Source organism: Natator depressus, chromosome 1, assembly GCF_965152275.1.
Source record: "Natator depressus isolate rNatDep1 chromosome 1, rNatDep2.hap1, whole genome shotgun sequence".
In the NCBI taxonomy this organism is placed as follows: Eukaryota; Metazoa; Chordata; order Testudines; family Cheloniidae; genus Natator; species Natator depressus.
In genome coordinates this window covers 166,977,154-166,999,625 of record NC_134234.1, presented here as the reverse complement: position 1 = coordinate 166,999,625, position 22,472 = coordinate 166,977,154, and the positions used below count along the sequence as shown (strand labels likewise).

The window sequence follows — 22,472 nt, the reverse complement described above, 5'->3', positions numbered from 1 at the left end:
GGAGCTCAGAAAGAAACTCTTTCTCTAGCTTTTGAAAGAGGGGGACTGGCTGCCTGGGAGAAAAGGGTACCTTGAGTTGAGCAGGGTTGGGGGAAGGCCAGAGGAGCTGGGGAGCTCCAGCCTGGAAAACCCCCAGGCTGCAGGCCTTGCTAAAGGCCAGGAAAGGTACTGGGGCTATAGAAGTGTAGCCTGGGAATAGGCAGAGGCAGCTGATCCAGACCCCCCTTGCCGATGATGAGTGGTTTACAGACTTCAGTCTGCCCCAGTGAGCGGGGGCCAGATGGTGACTGGCAGTAGCCACTGAGGCAAGGTGGGGATAGAGGGTTCCCCTGGGTGGGGAGACCCAGATTGTGGGTTACTACTGGGGGCAGAACCCTGATGTAGAGGGGCACCAGGGTCCAGGAGGGACACAGGGGCCAGCGACAGGCAAGACACTGGCCTGCAGTGGGTGCTCTGGGCTGGAAGAGCTAATTCCCAGGACGACCAGCAGGAGGTGCTGCACTGGCAAGTCTTGCTCTGCTACACTCCCATTATACTATTTCCCTTCCCCCAGGTAACCACAGGCCTGGGCTCACTGACTCCTTCTTGACTGAATGGGAGGCTCACACCTGCTTTATCATCTTAATTGGGCATCTGGCCATCACAGTCTTTCCCATCCTCTCTCCTGCTGTTTGTGGGAGTTCTCCATGACCCTCTCTAGAACCTATTCCCTCTCCAGGAAGGGAGAAAGAGGAGAGGTGTGGTTGGGGAAGTAATCAGGAAGCTAGCACCAATGTCTGTCTCTCTCCAAGTGCTCCCTTTAGGTTTCCCCCCCGCTGTAATGAGCCAGGAAGAGTGGCAAATAAAAGAAGGGAGAGGAGAATAGTGAAATCTCTGCTGTGGCAGCTTCTAATAGACAGGAGTTTGTAGAGTGGATAAACTGCTCTGATGCTTATGCGGCTTTGTCTCAACTAGAAAGGAGTTGCCAGTATAGCTACACCAGCAAACCCTCCAAGTGGAGATGGAGTTTATAGGAGCAAAAGAGTTATTTTGCTGGTATACCTTATACCAGTTCCCCAAACAAAATAAGCTATACCAGCAAGATGACTTTTTTGCCAGTATAACTGCATGTATACTAGTTTGCCACTGGCATATCTATGTCAGTTACAGGTGTGGATTTTCCCCACACTTCTAACTGACACAGCTACGCTGGCAAAACTTTTAAGTGTACATCAGGTCTCAGTCCCTGGGAGAGAAAGGCTGCTCAGGAATGTCAGGAATCCATTAGTCTCACTCCAAACCATTATTTTTACCTATTGTGGGTAAGAATTCATTAATTAAAATTTCTGAAGGGTCCAGGTTTAGTACTTAGTGATACTGGCTCAGTGGAAAGAAAGTGTAACAGAGTATAGGCCATTCTGGTAGTATCACTATGTAAGGGATATTTGTCTGGTCTTTACTTAGGTAGCAACTATAAACGTAGCCATTTTAATTTTAACTAAGCTTAAAGGATTTTCCCCCAAGTTAAACAGAGTATATTTTTGCCCAGCTAAATGGTCTAATAACACCTTAAAAAACAAAAAACATCACCCTCTCAATATGAGAAAAAACCCTTCTGTGCACTACCACTTTAAGTAACTCCATAGACTCCACTTGTCTTTCACAGACTTGCAAACACTCCCCTCATAACTCATGTTTGTATGAGACAATTGTAACAATTTAACTGTTACAATTGTTAATTGTAACAATTTAACATTGGTTTAGAAATGGCTTTAAAGAAATTAGTGCAATTGTGGATGCTCTTACTTCAGTCTGAGAGTGCCTTATACTGGTTTAGCTTAAACTACACTGATATGAGGCACTCTCAAAGTGAAATAAGAGCGTCCATGCAAAAAGGCTGCACTGATTTAATTACATCAGTTTCTAAACAACTTTAATTAAACTGCTACAATTTATTGGCCTTATAGGGAAACCAAAAGCAAACCAAATATAAGTATAAGCATTACAATGCCTTCTTACTGACATTTGGTTTGGAGAGTGAAATAAGTTAGTCCAGCAAAAGCATTTTTTGCCAATTTAATTGTGTGTACATTGTGGATTTTGCTGGCATAGCTATGTTGTTAAAAGAAAACAATACATCGCTATGCTAGCAAATTTTTTCAGTGTAGGCTTGGGTTTCAATACAAATCTGTTTGTCTTAATTTCAAACTGCTCAGTAAACAAAAGTGTATCACATTAACAAATGCGATGCACATGCCCAGATGCATTTCACAGTTACATTATATGCACCTTTGTTTCTCAGTAGAATTTACTGGAGATATAAATAGACACTTGAGTACGGACTTCCAAATTATGAACTGTAGAATTTTATCAGTACGGAGAAAATTTTGAAATTAGGAGGACTTAGGTTTTTGGACCAAAATGTGCTCTGCGTATCTCATGACAGAAGCCTAAATAGTTAAGCTGCAGTTAGACATGTTTTATTTGAAATTGAGCATTTTCCTCTATTGTTAATAGCTCCTGAACTGTCTCCATTTCATATTGAACTCAGTCTGTTTCCTCGTACATATCCAGGCAGGTGAAACCAGGCAAAACCCCACCAACCCAAGGTCTGGCATGATTCATCCAACTTTTCCAAGGCCCAGTTAAGTAAATCAACTCAACTTCTGATTTCATATGTAATGTCTTTCATATAGAGAATAACCACACTGCGCTAAGTAAAAATGGTTACATCAGTAACACAAAAACTATACCAGAAATTTGTAACAAACTCTGCATTCTGAACCCAGTTAAGCAAAAAAAACTTAAGCAAGTGCTTAACTCTACCCATGTGTTGAAGTCCATCCTTATTCTGAAAGCACGTAAGCACAATCTTAATTTCAACCACATACTTGAGTTACATTGAAATCAAAGTTAAATATGCACTTGTATTTGCTTAATTGGGTTCTTTAAGATTCACTGTGCCCTTAATATTACATACTATTAAGTGTGATCATTACACCATTATCAAACACTACAAAAACCAGAGACTCAACTATGCTCTGTTCAGGGTTGAACTAATTCTGTTTTATAGTCAGAGTCAAGCTCTAACCTGCGCAAAGCTGACCAGAGCTTCATTACATGTGACCTGCCTACTGGAGGGAGCAAGAATGGCTGTTCTGCCTGAGTGCTTTGATGGTAACAGGTATTGAAGTCCAGTACATGAGGGAGGAAATAAGAGAGAAATGAAAATGACTATAAAGGAGTGATGTTTTGGATCATTACTGTGTAATGTTGGAAATGGGCCCAACTTGTAATGTTCAGATCCATTTAAAGACTTCTCAAAAATTCAGGGGGATTGGTCTCCTGAGTTTTGGCTCAGGTCCATTACCATATAAAACAGTGTTTTGTTTTGTTTTTAATCCTTTTTGGCTGGCAAAGAGTTATTTACATTGTCTTAACTGACTTGCCTTCAGTAAACTCACTTGTTTTATTCCAGGAATCCTGAAAACAGAAGCTTTGCCGCCTTATTAGAACAGAAGCTTTGATGGTTATAACAGAGGAATCTTCCAGATGAGTCTGCAAAGCTACTGTGCTACTACTTATACTCTTATTTGCATCAGTGCCGATGTATAATCTTGAAAGAAGCCAAACTCAAGAGTTGTGAATGACTATTTTCCACAGATCTCAGTTGCTTTTTAAGGGTCTCAGTTCCTCACTGAGAAGATTTACATACTACATCAGTAAAAGATTTCAGATGAGAAGATCTGCTGGATAATTGCCAAAGCTAACTATATGAATAAGAAATCTTCTACTCTAATAAGGTAACAAAGCTTCCGTTTCAATATGAACATTCTGAACATTGCAGGTTGGGCCCATTTCCAAGACTATACAGTAATTGTCCAAAACATCACACCTCTATCCTCACCAGCACCACCACTCGTTTCCTGGGGCTTGTTATTCTTCTTTATGTACTGGATTCTGTTACCTCTTACCATCCAACTGCACAGACAAAAAGTCATTCTTGCTCCCTGCAGCAGGTGGGTCACATTTAATAAAATTCTGGTTGGCCATGCCCTGCAGATTAGAACTTGACTCATGCTATAAAAAGGATTATTTCAACCCCGGACAGAACATAATTGTATATTTCTGTTTTTTGTAGTGTTTGATCAACTTATAACGATCACACTTAGTAGTATGCAATATTAAGGGCACAATTAACAAAGCACAAGTGCATATTTAACTTTGATTTCAATGCAACTTAAGTATGTGCTTGAAATTAAGCTTGTGCTTATGTCCCTTCTGAATAAAGATAGATTTCACCACATGGTTAAAGTTAAACACATGCTCAAGTTTTTTAAGTCTAAGGCAAAGATTTATCAGTTTCAGAGAGACATTTTGTTATGGGAATACCAGTCATTTTTTTCCATTTTTTTCAGAGACTTCCACAAACCTCAGGTTTTGGACTCCTGTCTAATTCTAGAAGTCTTCAATATATTTATTACTCTTGCCTTAAATGAAGGAAAACTGCAGTTATTAATTATTATCGCTTAGTGAGCAACCTATTAACTATTGTATCACGGTGTATGAATCTACATATACATATAGACCATCGAAATACATATACATAGATGTATGAATGCAAGTATAGCATTTAGTTAATATTCAACTCCCTGGGGTAAAATTAATTAAACTGAGTTTTCCATTAGTTAAGGCCAAGAGTATTGCAGTTGGCTTGTAGAATAAGACAAGAACCTAAAACCTGAGGTTTGTGGCTGTGGATGGAAAAACTAAAATGAATGACTCTGCTCTGTCCTTAACATACTTCAAAGTTTGGCTCCAGAGCTCAATTTCGTGACTCAGGCCCCTTCATCAAGTTCCACTGTTTATTTATTTTATTAAATTTGGATAATTTAACAGTATTTTTTTTTTTAAAAAACAGAACTTATCTTACACAGCTTCAAAAGCCCTTGATTTCTCAGGCATTCAAATCCCAACAAAATCCCACTCTACAAATACATGAGACTATCTTCTAGATAGCAGATGATTAAAATACAAATAATAAATATTTAAGACATATTTTACTCATCTGTGATTAACTTTTCTTTGTAATCAGATATAATTTTCTGTCTTGTACATTACTACATTGCAGTTTCCCTCTCAAGCAGAAAATGTGCCATTATACCCATAAGTCAAGTATCTCAGAGCAGCTACTGTCACTTAAACCTAATGCATGCTGCTGTTAATCATCGCCTTCTTACAAATTCTGAATGGAATGCAGTTATTTATTTCGCAAGTCCAAATATTTCAACATGGCAATCCTAGAGTTCCAGCATCCTTAAAGAAATCCTCCCTCAAAGTGTTAATAGTAAAAACCTAAAAAGCAGCAAACCACAACATGTCATTAAGAAAGATATAACCAGTGCAAAAGTATATAAATTGGAGCTGAAAAAAAAACCAGACAGTGAAGTCAGAGGTGCCACTACTGCCCACTTACAGCTGGTGGGCATGGATCTAAGGTCCTTAACACTATAAACTCCACTTCTTGTTTCTCCTTAGCACACTGAAAATTGTGGAGACAGATATTAAAATAAATATTTACATAATTTTAGAACAAATATTTTAAGATACCTTCATAAAGGGACACCGTCAACAATATTTAAGGAGTCAAAAGTACTCAAACTGATTTAATATAAATACTAAATTCTGTTCTTTTCAGTTTCAGTCTTGTGGTTCAAACTCTTATCAATACCTGGGTCATCTTTCTCCTTGACCACTGCAATCTCCTTTCCTTGCCTTTTTATCTCCAATGCATTCAGAAAACCTTTGTTATGACCATCTTCCCTACCTGCAACTTGAAGCATGTCACTCCCCTCCATGAAGCTCACACTAACTTTTTCTGACCTTCTGCACTAAGTTCTAGTTTGCACATGATATGGTATGGCCTTCAGTGGCCAAAGGAACTTACTGCCTTTCAGGGAAGAACCATGTTTCAAAATATATCCAGCACCATTTGTCTCTTAGTGTAGAGACAGGGGCCTTAATGTTTTTCCTTGCATAACATACAGAATCTATCCGTACCCCAAATGCTCAAAAAACAAGGCTAGCAAAAGCCATGCCATCCACATTATTTATTAGGTTAACCTGAAAGATTACCAAAAAAATCAATTTTTTCTGCTGAGATGCGTGGAATAAAGAAAGTCTCTTACCAGACTGGACTCAGTCATTTTCTTTCTATTTAAGATATAGAAAAAGGCTCCAAAATATAAAGAGAGTCTGGCTAATGCAATCCACAAATTAAGAGTATATTTTCTTCAATACAGTAAGATTCTCTTGGGACACTCCGGTGATCAGCCTATTAGCCCAATTAATCAAAGAGGCCATTAGAAAAGGTCTGAAAAGACCTAACTGAAATACAATACTAGGTTCAATAACATTCACTACATTTCAGTATATTAACTTTGACTTGGCACTATGTGTGTTAAAATCCTGAAGCTTAAAATTCAACACTTATTTAACTCCTGGTTAAAACCACTTAATGTCTTGGAACTGGTTGAATACAGAATAAAGGCAGAACTTTTGCCAATTCTATCGTGATTAACCAGCAGTTGTTACTCTTCTCTATCAGACTACTCTAAAGTGGATATCTGGGAGCAATCTAAAAAAACTAGACATCCCAAATAAGTGAGTTATAATGTAATGATGATTTACAATTAAAATTACCCTATGAAAAAGCCTTTAAATAAAACATTTCTATAGAATGTTATCAAATTTTCTGCATTGATATAAGCATCTGCAAATCCTCTAACTACACAGCAAAGTTCAAATAGAAAACAACTATTTCTATGTCATAGATCTGGTCAGACTCCCACTGCCAGTGGCCCACGGGACTCCTGTGAGAGGAATCCAACCTATGGATCCCCAGGTACAGACTTTCAGAGCTTTGAGGTCCCTAGGCACACAGAGTGCAGACCATCTGTCTAGCACCCCTCTTGAGAGCTGTATCCATATGGCCCAGGTGCCTCGTCCCTGAAACCAGCACTAACATCTAAGATTCCCCTTACAGGTTAAACAACAATCTCTTCCTGAACGCCACTAATAGGTGTGAGCCTTTTAGGTTACATTTAACTTTCCAAAGCCATGTGGTAGGTGCGTCATATAGCACATGCAGACATGTAACATGTTATTGCTCTTTACTTGGTCACATGAGAAATACGCAGATGCATACAAAATTAATAGACCCTACATACATTTCCCCTCACTCTAGCTCACCCCTCCTTAAGAGTCCTTGTGGGACCCATTTCTGTTCAGGTAGGTAGGCAGACTTACTCCCGGCCACCAACTCATCTGGCTCCTACAGCAGCTTCCCTCATCTTAAGCTAGTGACAAATGGCCGGAGTGAGAGCAAATACAGGAAACTGTGTCCTTTATAATGTTCCACTCTCTTAGGTTATTCCCTGGTTTCCTGTTGAGGCTGACAGAGTCCTACAGTACTGGGGATTTTGTTGCTAGGTGACCTCTCCCCTGCTAAATCAGTTCCTCTGGGAAGCATCCAGCCTCTTGTCTAGAGCAACTACTTTCAACTGTCAATCACTTGAGTCAACAACCTCTTTTGTTAGCCCTTTGCCTTCTACCTTTGAAATTTCAGTTCAACAGAGAAGGCAAAAAGCTGCACCCTCAAAATGGAATCTGCAGCTTGGTAAAGATATATAGAGAGTTCATAATATCATACAGAATTCATAAATTGTATGGACACATCCCCCAAATCCTCACAGCCTTTAAAATAGAAAGCCAGGCATCAGCTGGTTTATATGAGATGACAATACTTAAGGACCCAGTCCAAATCCCACAGAAATCATTGACCCCCATTGACTTCTGTGGCAGTGGGGGTCAAGGAAGGATTTACAGAAATTAAAGGTAGATATGAACATTAACAGTTCAGAACTTTTAATTGATCACTCTGGGTTCCTCTGATTCTATGACCATAACAAAGCAATCCTGTGAGATCTGGGTTTAAAAAGGAGCTCACTTCAGTTTGTGGTGTGCGTGTGAGGAGCTGGAAGCAAGATGCACTAGGAGCTGAGAGTGAGAATGCGGACTGTTAGAGGACTGAGGAGTACAAGCATTATCAGATACCAGGAGGAAGGACTTATAGTGAGAATAAAGAAGGTGTTGGGAAGAAGCCATGGGGAAGTAGCCCAGGGAGTTGTAGCTGTCGCACAGCTGTTCCAGGAAGCACTCTAGACAGCTGCATTCCACAGGGCCCTGGGCTAGAACCCGGCGTAGAGGGTGGGCCTGGGTTCCCCCCCAAACCTTCCAACTCCTGGTCAGACAGAGGAGGAGTTGACCTGGACTGTGGGTTCATGAAAACAGCCAAGCTGAGGGCTGCCATGAAGCTCCAAGACGAGCAAATCCGCCAATAAGCGCAAGACCCACGAAGGTAGAGGAGGAACTTTGTCACACCTGATACACTCCATCTACTTAAAAGGCACCAATTTAAACCAAAGTGTCGGAATTCTACACATCTTAAGTGGGCACCTTTAGTCTATTACCTTGTTACATAAGGTCTTACATACTTATTCATAGTTCTGCATATACTGCATTTATAAGCAAAATGCATTCTGGATACTCTCATATTCTTGAGATGAGTATCCTGGCCACATGTACCAAAATACAGATAGATGCAGTACGTCTTATTTCAGTAGTTTTGACAATACATTTCATATAGCTGGTTCTCTAGCAGAGACCAGGATATTGACAAGAAACCATTGCTGTACACTGGAGTCCTACCCAGATGATGTCATTCTGGGAAATTAAATTGGGCATTTGAGAGTCCCTTGTTGGTAGACACTATCTTGCTGAAAAATGACTCCATTTCCAATCCCTTTAAGGTCTGTAAAATCTTGGCTGGTTTGTTTAAAACAAACAAAAGGAAGTACTTCTTAACACAATGCACAGTCAACCTATGGAACTTCTTGCCAGGGGATGTTGTGAAGGCCAAAACTATAACAGGATTCAAAAAAGAACTGTGTAAGTTCCTGGAAGATAGGTCCATCAATGGCTATTAGCTGGGATGGGCAAAGATGCAACACCATGCTCTGAGTGTCCCTAGCCTCTCTTTGCCAGACGCTGTGAGTGAACGACAGGGGATGGATCACTCAATGATTGCCTGTTCTGTTCAAGCACCTGGCATTGGCTACTGTCAGAAGACAGGATACTGGGCTAGATGTACCATTGGTCTGACCCAATAGGGCCTTTGTTACGTTCTTGTGTTCTTATGTTCTAGTTGCATGGGAGCCCACTATTAGGAGACTACTGCAATGTTTCCTTCAATACGTCTATTGTGTAACACTAAATGGCTTCAATCATCCTTCTTCTATTTATTTTTAAGTAAGATCACATTTAGCTAGAATCATCCTGTTCAACTACTCATGAACACAATGTCTATCTGTGCTCTCCCACTGAGCGCATCTGAACAGAGAATTATGTCAGAGAAAAACCTAACTTTGTATGTCATTAGTTAGAGTAGCATATCCTGTCCTAACCAGGATACTTTTATACTGGATATGCATGACAGGCCGCAGTGTTAAAAACCCTTAGATAAGAATTCTAGATACTCACTGTCTGGAACAGCGACTGGACTATTAGCAGCATAAATAGAGTATTGTAGTAGATGTAGATAACTGTTGTGGACAGTTATATCTCTAATGCTCTGTAAATAGTTACTATTTGCTACTGAAGGAAAGTTTATCCAGAACCTCTGGAGATGATTCATTCCTTCATCTTAGAGATTGAGGTGGCACATTAGACAATAACCTAGGGCGGACTTATGCAGAATGATGCAAATGTTTTCTTTTTCAGGGAGCAATTAGAGGTCATGCAGTAGTAGGTGTGAACCAGAAACAGCAGTTACAGAGCCCAGGCTCTGGCAGGTCTGTGGTGCTCTGCTGGCACAAAGTGGCTCTAAACCTGGGCCACTGAGGATCTCAGGTGGCACAGAGCTGCCTTAGCTGTCTACTACTCGTGGATGCTGGCATAAAGAGGCTTGGCTGGGGGAAAAATAAAGTGTGTGGCTTGGGTGTCTCTGTCTACCCCAGCTATCAGTGATACCTGGCACAAGTGGGAAGAGGTGATCACAGAGCACAAATACTCCTTTGGCGCAGCAGGGGATCCTCCATATTGACTCCACAAATGGACACCGTTTCAAATGTATCTTAAGCATGTTTAATACAGCTGTGGTTTTTTAAACACATTCTATGCATATATTCAGTACAAATATTTTTCTATAATAAGGAGTAATGCCATTTCTATAAGAGGGACCATGCTTCACTGAACCAGTGCCACTTTATTTAATTGAAAGCCATATATTTGCAAAGTCTGTCTCATCAAGTTAACCTTTCTAAACTGATATGTGCAATCTAGACAGCTTCAAGATTCAATTTCATACTTTTGTTCTCCAGTAAAAGAACGACATTTTAAGTTCAGTGCAAGATGTATTACCTGCCCAATTCCCTTAAGTAAACTGGCAGAAGCAATTTTTAAGAAGAGGTGTGAAACTGAAAGAGGACAAAAGCCACCTTTCTTAGTAGAACAATAAATTCACACCCAAAGATAGCACCAATGTAATGTTCTGTAAGGGAAGGACTAATATCCTGTATTATTATTGTATCCTAATAACCAACAAGTATTGTATCTCTTCAGTTCTCATCTTTGCTTACCCTTACTTATATGCCCAGAATGTCGTAGAACCAAAAAAATCCAAAGCTACATTCTTGTACAGATCTATAACTTTAACCGGCACGAAGGATGGTCTAGTTGATAGTGCATAGCACTGGGATGGCTGTGGACACAGGTTCAAGTCCTGACTCAGCCACAGACTTCCTGTGTGACCATGACCAGCTCACTTAAATCTTCCCTGTGCCTCAGTTCCCCATCTGTAAAATGGGAATAATGCTTCCTTAATTTACAGGGGTGTTGTGAGGATAAAGTCTATTAATGACTTTTGGTCATTCAGAAACTACAATGGTGAAGTCCATGTAAGCAGTGAGATAGACAGAAGTATTTAGGTGGGAGAGCTTCACATTGGAATATGTTTAGTTTAGAAAGCAGAAGATTTACTTAGCAAGGTCAAAAACTCTAACTGGAAGCCTGGTTAACCCCCGTCCCGAAAGCTCTGGATTCTGATCTTAACCTTTTGAGATCACCCTGTCCACAAACTAATCGTAACTTCAATAAGCCTCCATTTAGGGCTTGATCATGCGAAGGCTGAGTACTCTAGTTCCAAATAGCAAAGCCCTTAAGCATGTCCTCAACTTTCAGCATGTGATCAGTCTGATGCTTAAATGCTTTGCTAGATAAGGCAGGACCAAACCCTTAATTTCCTTTCTCAACGAGTCCATTGTACTGTCTGTTAACAATCTGCTTATCTTTGATAATATTCCACCGGGGCTAGGGTATGCTTGATTTTAAAAGACTCTGATAGACTATGGCTATTGAAATCTCAAGCACAATCTCTCTCTTGGCGTTTGATACAGCTGTCCATCACCGTAGTATCTGAGTGCCTTCCATGTTAAGTCAATAGGAATAGCGAAGTCCCTAACGACATTAATGTAGTCGCTAGCACATCTTCCTTTTTGAGGTAAAACTCTGCTTGGGTATGGTTTATTTTATTTTATTTTTTTAAATTAATTGATTTTTTTGGGGGTAGAATGGGATGTCAACATTGTGAGTGTCAAATATTTCATTGAAATACCTTCACCAGATTGGAAGCTTCTAAGCATATCCTGAAGCAGCTCTGAAATTCAGGTGGTTTAAGAAGACAACTGGCAAAGTGGAAATTTCAAAGGTAGAACGGCTTTTGGGATGAAGCATATGGTATTCACACAAAAAGGGCTACATTTTCAAATTTAAGTGTGTGCATATTTGCATGTGTCATTTATGTACACAAATACCTGCTATACAAGTGTAAATTCTAGGTGTTTGTGCACACACATCAGTTAGTCTAAGTCAGCGATCAGCAACCTTTGGCCCGCCAGGGTATGCCCCTTGGCGGGCCAGGCTGGTTTGTTTACCTGCTATGTCCGCAGGTTTGGCCGATTGCAGCTCCCACTGGCCATTGTTCGCTGCTCCAGGCCAATGGGGGCTGCGGGAAGTGGTGGCCAGCACAGCCCTCGGCCAGTGCCGCTTCCCGCAACCCCCATTGGCCTGGGACGGCGAACTGCGGCCAGTGGAAGCTGCGATTGGCCAAACCTGTGGACGCAGCAGGTAAACACACTGGCCCGGCCCGCCAGGGGGCTTACCCTGGCGGGCCGCGTGCCAAAAGTTGCCAATCCCTGGTCTAAGTGATCATATCTAGTCTGGTTTGTGAATACACATTGACAATTCCTTATTTATTTACTTATACTGGGAGCCTAGGGACTCCAGTCAAGACTTGGGCTCCTCTGTGTTTAAGAATGGAAGATAGCCATGTGCAAATATATGCACATGATTTCATCTGCTTAATTCAGAAATTTGGTCCAGAGTATCTTGCTTGAAACTGGAGCTTGTTTTCTTAAACTATTTGTCCACCCATACAGCTTTGTCCTTAGTTTTATTCTTTTGGCTAGTATTCTAATTAGTGGCTTTTGATCATAGTAAGCACTTACTTTAGCAAACACTTTACAAATATTACCCAATTAATTCTCCCAGTGCTCCTGTGAGCTATGTAAGGCATATTCTCCTATTCTCGAAGTGAGGAAACTGAGGCAGAGAATTTAAATGGCTGAGTTTGAGAGGTGGTGCCTCATCCAAGTCTACAGTCAGCATTAAAACCCAGGAGTTCCTGGTCTCCAGTCCAGTGTTTGAACCACTAGACCATGTCTCTTCAAAGGAAAAAACTAAAATAAAACAGATTTTCAGATGCTCTCTTTTAAGCCAGGGGAAAAATATTCCAAAATAAATCTCATGAGAGAGACCTTTCTATTCTGATCAACTCTGAAAGTTAAAAAGCAGAGTGCCTCATATTTTCCAGATTGCAAATTTTCTTTTAAAACGTAAAGCCATTCATCCCTTTCAGTGTGTCTGCATATTCTAGAGTTTCTTTTGTTACCTAAAGTCATGTCAATATTTATGAGATTAAGTTTAAAAGAAAGAGTTTGTGCATGGAAAATCGGGATGAGCATCTTTGCTGAAGAACATTAGTGGTAGTAGCAAGGCAGAATACATCATGTAGCTACAAAAGATGGGGAGGATATAGTACAGCAACATAAATACCTGAGGGCACCAATCTGAACAGAGGGTACCAATACTTCTTTTGATCACCTAGCATTCTCTACCAGCTTTCCTATGGCAAACTAGTAATCTAGATAGAAGACAAGAGCAACTCAGAAACAGGAAGCATCTATCAGTGTGTGAGGGAAGAAACCTTTCCTAAGATCTTTTACTTTCTTCCCCAACCAAAAAAATACTTCAGCAGCAGACAGCTGAGCTGCCAAACACATGAAATAGCTCAGGTTCCTCAGATCTTGCAAAACGCTTAGTCATAGAATCCTAGAATCTCAGGATTGGAAGGGCCCTCAGGAGGTCATCTAGTCCAACCCCCTGCTCCAAGCGAGACCAATCCCCAATTTTTGCCCCCGATCCCTAAATGGCCCCCTCAAGGATTGAACTGGCCTGGGTTTAGCAGGCCAGAGCTCAAACCACTGAGCTGTGCGTTCAATTCTGGGAGTGCTTTCGTTCAGAAATACTTTGTCCGGCCTCTGCCATCAGCTTGCTGTAACCTGCCACATGTTGCTCAAGACCAGGGGTTCACAGCAGAAAAGGGACACAGGGACAGGATTACAGTTTGCATCAGATTTACCTACTCCTTCCTCTCAATTTACCTACCCCTTCCTCTTGCACTGCCTTAGCAGGCTGGGGGCAGATCATGCTCTTGGCTCCACTGGAGGGCACCAGTTGGGAACCAGAGACGCTGCTTTGAGAACTGAGCACAGCAGAAGTAGTAACAACATTCTGCCTGACCTTGGCATATTTGACTGATAAACAGAGTTCTAATGTCACCATTATAAGATTCAGAATCAGTGCCTGCGGCACCATTCCTGGGAATAAGTTGCTTCCTTCCATACACTGGTAAATACTCTAAATCAGATGAGGATTTAGAGTAGGTATGTCAAAATGGCTTTGCCGTCTCCTCTCTACACCCCACCACTGCTCTGCCTGATGTCTTATACAAACTGCATGTTACACGAAACGTATCAGGTCAGGAGAATACAAATTCTAAGCTAATCAGATAGTTTATTCTCCTGTGTGTTGTGGGTGTAATAGTACTGTTCTCATCAGACTCTCAAGGCCACTCATACATCCAAGGAATGTATTTCCATCTCTGAATAGCAGTGCTCAACGCTGTGGGCTGTGTCAGTCAGACTGCGACCTGGTATGAACTGTAGCATGTGTTGTCTCATTATCCTTTGAGAGACCACTGGGATCCAGGGAGGCAGATGTATTTTCCTGGGCAAATAACTTGTCTATATGTCTCCCACCGTTGTCAGAAGACACACACAGTTGGATTCTAGTCCTCACTAGTATTGTGTTTCTGAGATAGACTGATTTTCCCAACACCAAGGGCAAGTATTCAGCCAGCATCAATACCAGCACTGCTCTTCCTATTATTGTTGAAATTTACTTTTATAGCACGTGTCTAGCTAACTAGCGAAAATAAGTATGTAAGGCACCTATTACTCTGATATACAAATATTCAACAAAAGTACTAAGAAGCGAAAGGATACAGAAGGCTGCTCGCTTTCTTTGTTCCCTGGTGTTGCACAGGTCTTTTTACATATCTATACGTGCAAGCATTTTTTTATTTTAATTTTTTTAAAAACTATGCTTACCACCTAGTCAGAAACCACCGCAGGCAGTGACTGCAATTGATATGAACTGTACCGTAACTAAGTTCCTGCCACCTTCTTCACTGCATGTATTAATGACAAACTGCCATGTGCAGAACGCTTTTGCTTGAGAAATGGATTTGTTATTTTGGATCCCTCAACCATATAATTCTCTTCCAGAGAAGTCAACCAATGCAGTCAAAGCAGTGCACACACGACAAAGGGGTGGGACAAGACAGATTCCTGTATTTCTCTCTCAGGGACCTAAAATCACCTTCCATCCATACATTTTTCAACATGAGCATCTTCAAAATCTCCTGATTTCCCACAGTCCATTTCAGTGAATTTTGGTTCACTTACACTGTGAACTTGCTGGATTCTCTATCTCAATGCAAGAGTCTCTGCAAGGGTCTACATACTTAGAGCCCAGTGCGGATACAAAAATTTGTATCCACATCTGATCCACGAATTTGCAGGGCTCTATACATACTGTTAAACAGAAGATTCTCTGTGCATCTGCCAGTATCCCAGGCACAATACAGACATGGTCTAGTGGTTCAAACACTGGACTGGAGACCGGGAACTCCTGGGTTTTAATGCTGACTATAGACTTGGGTGAGGCACCACCTCTCAAACTCAGCCATTTAAATTCCCAATAGAACTACTCTAGAATTCTTGGTTCAGTATAAGGATACTAAAGGATTTCCAGGTTAAGGGCAGAGCTCCCTGATGAACCTTATTGCTACATACATATTCTTGTGTGTTCATGAAAAAAGGACATCTGGTTTCCACTGATAAACCTTCTCTACTGGGCACGCAGTCAGGAGTCTCAAGGGCTGGGGAAGGCTTGCATTTGTTTGTTAATTTATTGAAAAACTATGTTAAACAGGGCTAGGTCTCTTAATAAAAAAGATGGGGTGTTAATTCCTCAAGGCACAAATGGCTCACGAGGAGCTCTGCAGTAAACTGTAGCTCTGGAAACAGTAGACAAATAATCATGCAGAGAATTAAAATTATATAAAAAAAAATCAACCACCCAAGCTAAGTTCCCTCTGAGCTGCGTGGCTGCACAGCCATGCAGCAGCCTATCAAAGGCCTCTCCCCAGGCCCTGGCCCCGGAGCTGCTGCGGCTGGGGAGAAGCACCTCTCCCCAGGACCCAACCCCGGCAGGGAGAGAGGGCTGGGGGCAGTCCTCTCTCCCCGTTGTGGTCCCGGGGCAGCCAGCACTGCAAATCCCTCATCCCTGGCCCCACCTCAGAGCCCTAATCCCCTCACACCTCAACTCTCTGCCCCAGCCCTGACCCCCCCTCCCACACTCTGAACTGCACATCCCCACCAGAGCCCTCACCCCCCTGCACTCCAACCCTTTGCCCCAGGCCTGAGCCCCATCCCGCACCCTGAACCCTTCATCCCCATCCCCAGCCCAGAGCCCGCACCCCAGCCAGAGCCCTCACCACCCCGCACCCCAACCCTTTGCCCCAGCCCTGAGCCCTCTCCCACACTCCGAACCCCTCACCCCATCCCCGCTGCAAATCATTGTGCACATAACAAAATTCATTCCACACATGGATGGGAAAAATTAGAGGGAACATTGCACCCAAGACAATTTTCCAGCTGCAGAGAAGAATTATTTTCAAATGCACTATTGCTGGCAATTTATTATTAAAATAGACTATGTGTGTGAATAAGTTCAGATCTGGACATTATAAAGCTATTTCATTGACTCAGACTTTCTAAGCCAATTCTTTCTTACAAAAGATATTTCATGAAACCTTTGTCTTTTTAATGGGAACTTCAGTATTTCTGGCCTTGGAACTGTTAGAGTGTAACAACAAAGTTTTATTAATATTTAACTTCTCTACGTACCCTAGAATTCTTTTTGCATGGGTTTAGGAAAAGAATTACGAATCATTTCACAATACAGACTTGACACAGTACTGGTTTCAAGCTGATCTGTACTCAAAATCAGAAGGATTCCGAGTTCTTTAGTATCAGGAATAAGCTCAATAGACTTCAACCTCCCTGTACCTGGAGGACCTTCAAGATATGCGGTCCCTATCTGTATTTCACCATGAATTATGCCTGGAGTTGGAGAATTTGCAAGTAGTTTCTGTTGGTCCATGCATGCACCCTGACTCACCTCGTGCTTCCTTCCAAAGTAATAAAGGAGGTTGACGGACCAATTATGTCTCCAGTTCCTTCTCTCTGTGAATCTGACAGATCCAAAGCAGAGGGGAAGGAGGGCGGGCAGTGGAATACAGTTAGGGACCACGCCATCTCAAAGAACCTTCAGTTACAGGTGAGTAACCTCTTCTTCTTTGAGTGATGGTCACTACAGTATTCCACTGTGGGTGATCTCTGGGTGGAGATGGCATGTTCCCTGAGAGAATCTCATGGTTGCTACTGCAACAAACAGGTCTTGGGGACTTCCCAACTGTCTTTGTTCTCTGCAGATAAAAGGCCAAGGCTCATCAAACATCAAGGAAATGGTGTCTACATTCTTCTGCTGATGAGTGCGGTTTTGGGAAGAAAACAGGTAAGTGAATGGATTGGTTAAGATGAAATTGTGAGACCACCTTTGGTAAAAATGTTGGTTATATGCGTAAGGAAACCTTATCCTTGTGAAATACCATAAATGGTGGATCTGCCATTATAGCTCTGAGTTCATCTACCCTTTTAGCTGAAGTGATGGCTAAAAGGAAGGCAGCCTTCCTGGAAAGGAGGGACATGGAGCAGGTTGCCAGTGGCTCAAAGGGGATTTTGTGAGTACCAGATTCAGATCCCATTAGGGCGTAATATTTTGGAGAGGTGGGAAGGCTCTTAGGAGACCTTTCCAAACATCTAGCAGTTAGCGGGTGTAAAAAAATGGAGAAACCCTCCGTAGGAGGATAGGACGTGCTAATTGCCACAAGGTGGACCCGCAAGGAGCTGAGGGCAAGACCCAAAGTCTTCAAAGATAGAATGTAATCCAGGATAAGGGAAATCTCCACAGCTTCTAGTCTAACAGTTTTTTTGTTGTGCCCAAGAGGAAAAGCATTTCTACTTAGCCCAGTAACATTGCCTAATGGATTCTTTCCTGCTGTTACAGAGAATATCCTGCTGAGGAACACGCCCATTCTAGGGTTGATGCCCGTCCAAATACCATGCTCTTAGGTGGAGCGGTCATAAATTGGGATGCTTGATCCTGATGCTGCACTGGGTCAGAAGGTTGGGGAAATTCGGAATGATAACTGGCGGACGGGATGACATGTACAGCAGGTTGGGGAACCAGAACTGTCTGGGCCAGAAGGGGGCAATCGTGATGACTGTCGCCTTGTCTCGTCAGATTTTGTGTAGCACCTGAGGTATGAGCAATAGTGGGGGGAAGACACAGTTGTGCTGGTCTGACCAGGAAAGAAGGAGAGCATCACCCTGAGAGTGGTAACTGAGGGCTCCCCTGGAGCAATATGTGGCTCACTTGTTGGTTGGCCTGAGAAGCGAATGTCTGTCTGGTTGGAGTTCCCCACTGCATGAAGATGTTGTGTAATACTCCATTGTGCAATTCCCACTCATGGTCAATTGCAAAGTGTCTGCTGAGTGAGTCCACGAGCACATTCTGCTCTGGAAGGTAGGCTGGGGATAGGGTGATCTGATTGCTGATGTATCAGTTCCAGAGATTGACCACTTCTGCACAGAGTTGTGGATTTCAAACCTCCGCCCCTGTTTGTTGATGCAGAAAATAGTGGTGGTGTTGTCTGACATTATCAGGACATGATGGAAGCAAATGAGTGGAAGAAAGAATGAGCAGTAAGGAAGGCACGCAAGAAGTTCCAGAATACTGATCTGCACTCTGGATTCTCCAGGTTTCTGTGTCCCTTGTGTCATGCGGTTGTCCATATGGGCTCCCCAGCCTCACAGGGACATGTCGGTGATGATAGTTTTGCCCAGAGATGAGGGAAGAAAGGCAAAGATATCTTGAGGAGCAGCCAGGGATCTGGATCTCAATGAAATCTTTGCTAGTGCCTGGGGGTCTCGGGTTTTATGAGGCACTGGAAACAGTGGTACTGATGGACTGCTGGCATGGAACCAGTGGATCCCACTGTTTAAGAATCATCTTCTGTGAGACTTAGTACATATTATGTCCCCTTGAGCCCAGTTGGTGGAAGGAATGTCCAATTTTTTTGAGGTGGACTTGGAGGAAGACTTAGTCCCATGCTTATGGGTGTGCTTCCTAACTTCCTGACTAGGCCCTGCTGTGGGGTCTGTGGGAGTGGCTCCTCTGATATTCGAGTCGGACCTAAGAGCAGTAGGAGGCATGCTCCTCTTTCATTCAGGATGATGTATAGGGGGGTTCCATGGCCTGGGTGCAATTGTGGTCTCATGACCATCTCCATGAGATACTTCTGGAAACCAAGTGCTCATTCTTCTTGGGTGTGGCCGGGGAAAGACTGAAAAATACTGCGCCTAGTCGCTATGTGAACTTCTCTCAGGCAGTAGAGGCAGCGCTGGTGGTTGTCACTGACCGACAAGGATCACAGGGAGGAGACACGGTTTGAATCCCGGAATTCTGGGCATAGTCCGGTACCCGAATGGGGTACTGGGGTGGGTCAAGACCCCTGAGCTCTACCCTATTCTAAACTATCAAAACTATGACTAAATCTGATAAAACTATATAATTATAATTATTAGAACTGTGTCAGAGACTAGGACACTGAAGGTTCTCACCTGGACAATGTGGTGGTGAGAAGGAACTGAAGATGCGGTTGGTCTACCCAGCCCTTTATCGCCTCAGATGGAAGCACACGGGGAGCCAGGATGCATGCGTGGACCAACAGACACTTTCAAATTCTCCGACTCCAGGCACATGGTGCACATGTGTAACCCAGAGTGAAATATAATAGGTACCATCACTCTAAGAAGAATCAGCAGTTTTAACCTAGCACAATGAAAACCCTCATGGAGGACTTAGATACATGGCTCCTCTAGGCCATTTAACTTTCATCTACTCTACAGTGGTGTGACTCATTGCCATTCTCAAATTTCCCATGTCATATAAATGAGTGACATGGAATTGCTGAAATTTAACTGGAAATATGCCAGCTTGGAAGCATTTTATTGATCAGTCAAAGAAAAGATGCTTAAGTCCTGGCAAGTTAATATTTTGCTTGGGGTCTTCCCAAGACACCCGAATTAGATTTATCACATTGAATTAAATATCCAAAAGGAAGAAACATGATTTGATCTCCATCAGTTATCCTCCCAAATCTAGTGGTGACAAGAGTCAACAGCTGTCCGTGATTTCTTTACAGTGTGTGGGTGTCAAGTGTAAATTACTGCACTCAGACAAAAATTGTGAAGACATTGTTGCATATGTTCTGTGAGATTTAAAGTCCTATATAAAAAGATAGCCACGTCAAAGAAACATAATGTAGGCGGGAAAGGCCATTACGAAAGCAAAATATGAATCATCTTTTTCCATTCAGTCCCTCTAGAAAGCTCATTGTAGTCCAGAGTACATCAATCAAGTTAAAAGATACGTCCATATTTTACACCTCCCGAAATGTCCCCATTTATAGTTTTAAAACATTGACAGGTTTGTCCTCTTATTTGCTAGCTATCTTCACTATAGACAAAAGGAAGCACTGTATCTGAACTCTTTTTCTATTTGAAGATTAAGACCCAATTCCTTTCTAGATTGTTATGATTCTTATACAAAAAACAGTTAACTTACCCACTTCATCTTGAATCTCCTCAGCAACCGCTGGTACATTGTAGAGAAGGGAAAGAGACTGGTTCATGCGCTCATATATCACACGTAGGTGTGTCATAACCTACAGAAATAGAAGATCCATTTTGGGGGGAAATCATCAGCATTTTACCTACAGTCATCATTGCAGATTTATATATTACAGAGCACGACAGTTTTCAGAGGAAGTAGGTATAATAAACACACTGAAGCATGCCTTGTGGATTCTGCAAGTCTCCAGTCATGAAATCTATTGCACATTTCAGCTCTCTCCAGCAGCTGACAAAGAAACAGTCTTTCTGGCAATGGTTCTGCTGTCTGGCCCCTTCTTGTGTCCCTGCATCTGAGCTTACATCTTCTCCTAGCATCCTTGTCCATACCTAACATGTGAATAAGGACTGAATGAGACGAGGGTGTCAATGAAGGTGGTCAAATTTGAACCTGCTTTTTGATGGAAAATTGGGTTTTTGACTAAACAAACATTTTCACAGGAAGTGTTTGCTTTCTGAGTAAAATTTTGATTTTTTTTGTTGAAAAACAGAATGTTCTAAAACCAAAATGATTTCATCCAAAAGTCAAAATTATTCAATTCAGAAATGCAGCTGGGGTAGCTGTTCTGTTACCTCATGTCCTCTCTATGAGCTGGGCTTCCCAGCTGGCCTTCCTCTCCCATGATGCACCATGCCACTGGACTCCCATGAAGCACCATCTCCCATCACCAAGAAGCCTGACCATGGTGCATCATGCATGATGTAATCTGACCAGGAAGCCTGTATGCTGCGAATTTCAGTTGCACACACGCTCAGTGTTAAAGTAATCCAAATTTTAAAATAAATGGTCATATTAAAGGTTAAAAAAAAAAAAGGGGGGGGATTTTTTTAAAGGTTTTTTCAGGGGCTAGTTAGAGATGAACATTTCAGATTCCAGTGATTTTAAAACAATATGAACTCAACTTCCAAATCTGGCACAGAAGTTCAAACTAAGGGGTGTCAAACAAAGGGGTGTAATTTGGCTACTAGCAATGCCTGATCAGTTCAAGAACCACAGCTGGGGCAGAGTTTCCAATTAATGGTATCGGTAAAGAAAAAGCAGATTCTACAGATTACCGCACAGATTTTCAAACTCAGCCACTGTGTCTACAAATTTAATTGGCATCTTGAAAGTCAGCTATATCTCTGTTGGCTTCTTTTTTGTTCTATGTAATTTGCAAGGAAAATATGAAAGCTGTTCCAAAACAAATGTATCAAGGGTTGCACAAACATTCAGCAGTCGATGTTCCATGAAATACAGTGATCTCAGCTGAAAAGTGTGTTAGACACAAGCAAAATGCACAATTTATATTTATGGGCACCACAAAGTACCCTTACAAATGGCTACAGAAATCCTGGTCCGAATGTTTGAGATCCTATTGTATTGAAAATTGTAAAAGAAGGAGTCAAATATTTAGCAGATAGTATCACAGTTTACAGTGTATATTCAGGAGACAGAAGTTAATTTAAATTTGCTGATACTAGATTTGCAATAGTTCAAAACGCTGCTTGCCTTATTTATTGGTTATTACCTGAGATCTGATTTGGGCAGCTTTCTTTGGATCCACCATGCGGACATGTTCAAAGTGTTTGAGGGTATGCTGTCTGTCTTTCTGCTCTGCACGCACATACTTCTTCAGCATATTGAACACATGGCGAGGCTATGGAGGAAAAGCAGGAGAAAATTCTGAATTCAACACACTTTTCTGCATATCTGACCATTGGGATACCTTAGATCAGAGGCTGCTCCTGAGACAAAGCACTAAAACAGTCATTGCTTGCAACACCTGTCCACTGAAGAAGGTGCAACTACTGGGAAGAACATCCAGTCACTTGATCAGTATATTGCAGGTTATGCAGCTGGGCAATGGCCGCAGATCGATATGACAACTAGAG

General features: G+C 42.0%; 1 protein-coding gene across 4 annotated transcripts in view; it reads right to left on the bottom strand.

Annotated features, from left to right (window-relative positions):
- APP (amyloid beta precursor protein) overlaps positions 1-22,472 on the bottom strand; it is a 303,941-nt gene that overhangs the window by 37,304 nt on the left and 244,165 nt on the right. For all 4 annotated transcript variants that reach the window (XM_074971197.1, XM_074971202.1, XM_074971220.1 and 1 more), the window contains 2 exons: positions 22,109-22,237; positions 20,533-20,632 (listed from right to left, as the gene is read on the bottom strand). In XM_074971197.1, the coding sequence (XP_074827298.1) occupies positions 20,533-20,632; positions 22,109-22,237 (229 nt within the window). The remainder of the gene's footprint in view (positions 1-20,532; positions 20,633-22,108; positions 22,238-22,472) is intronic.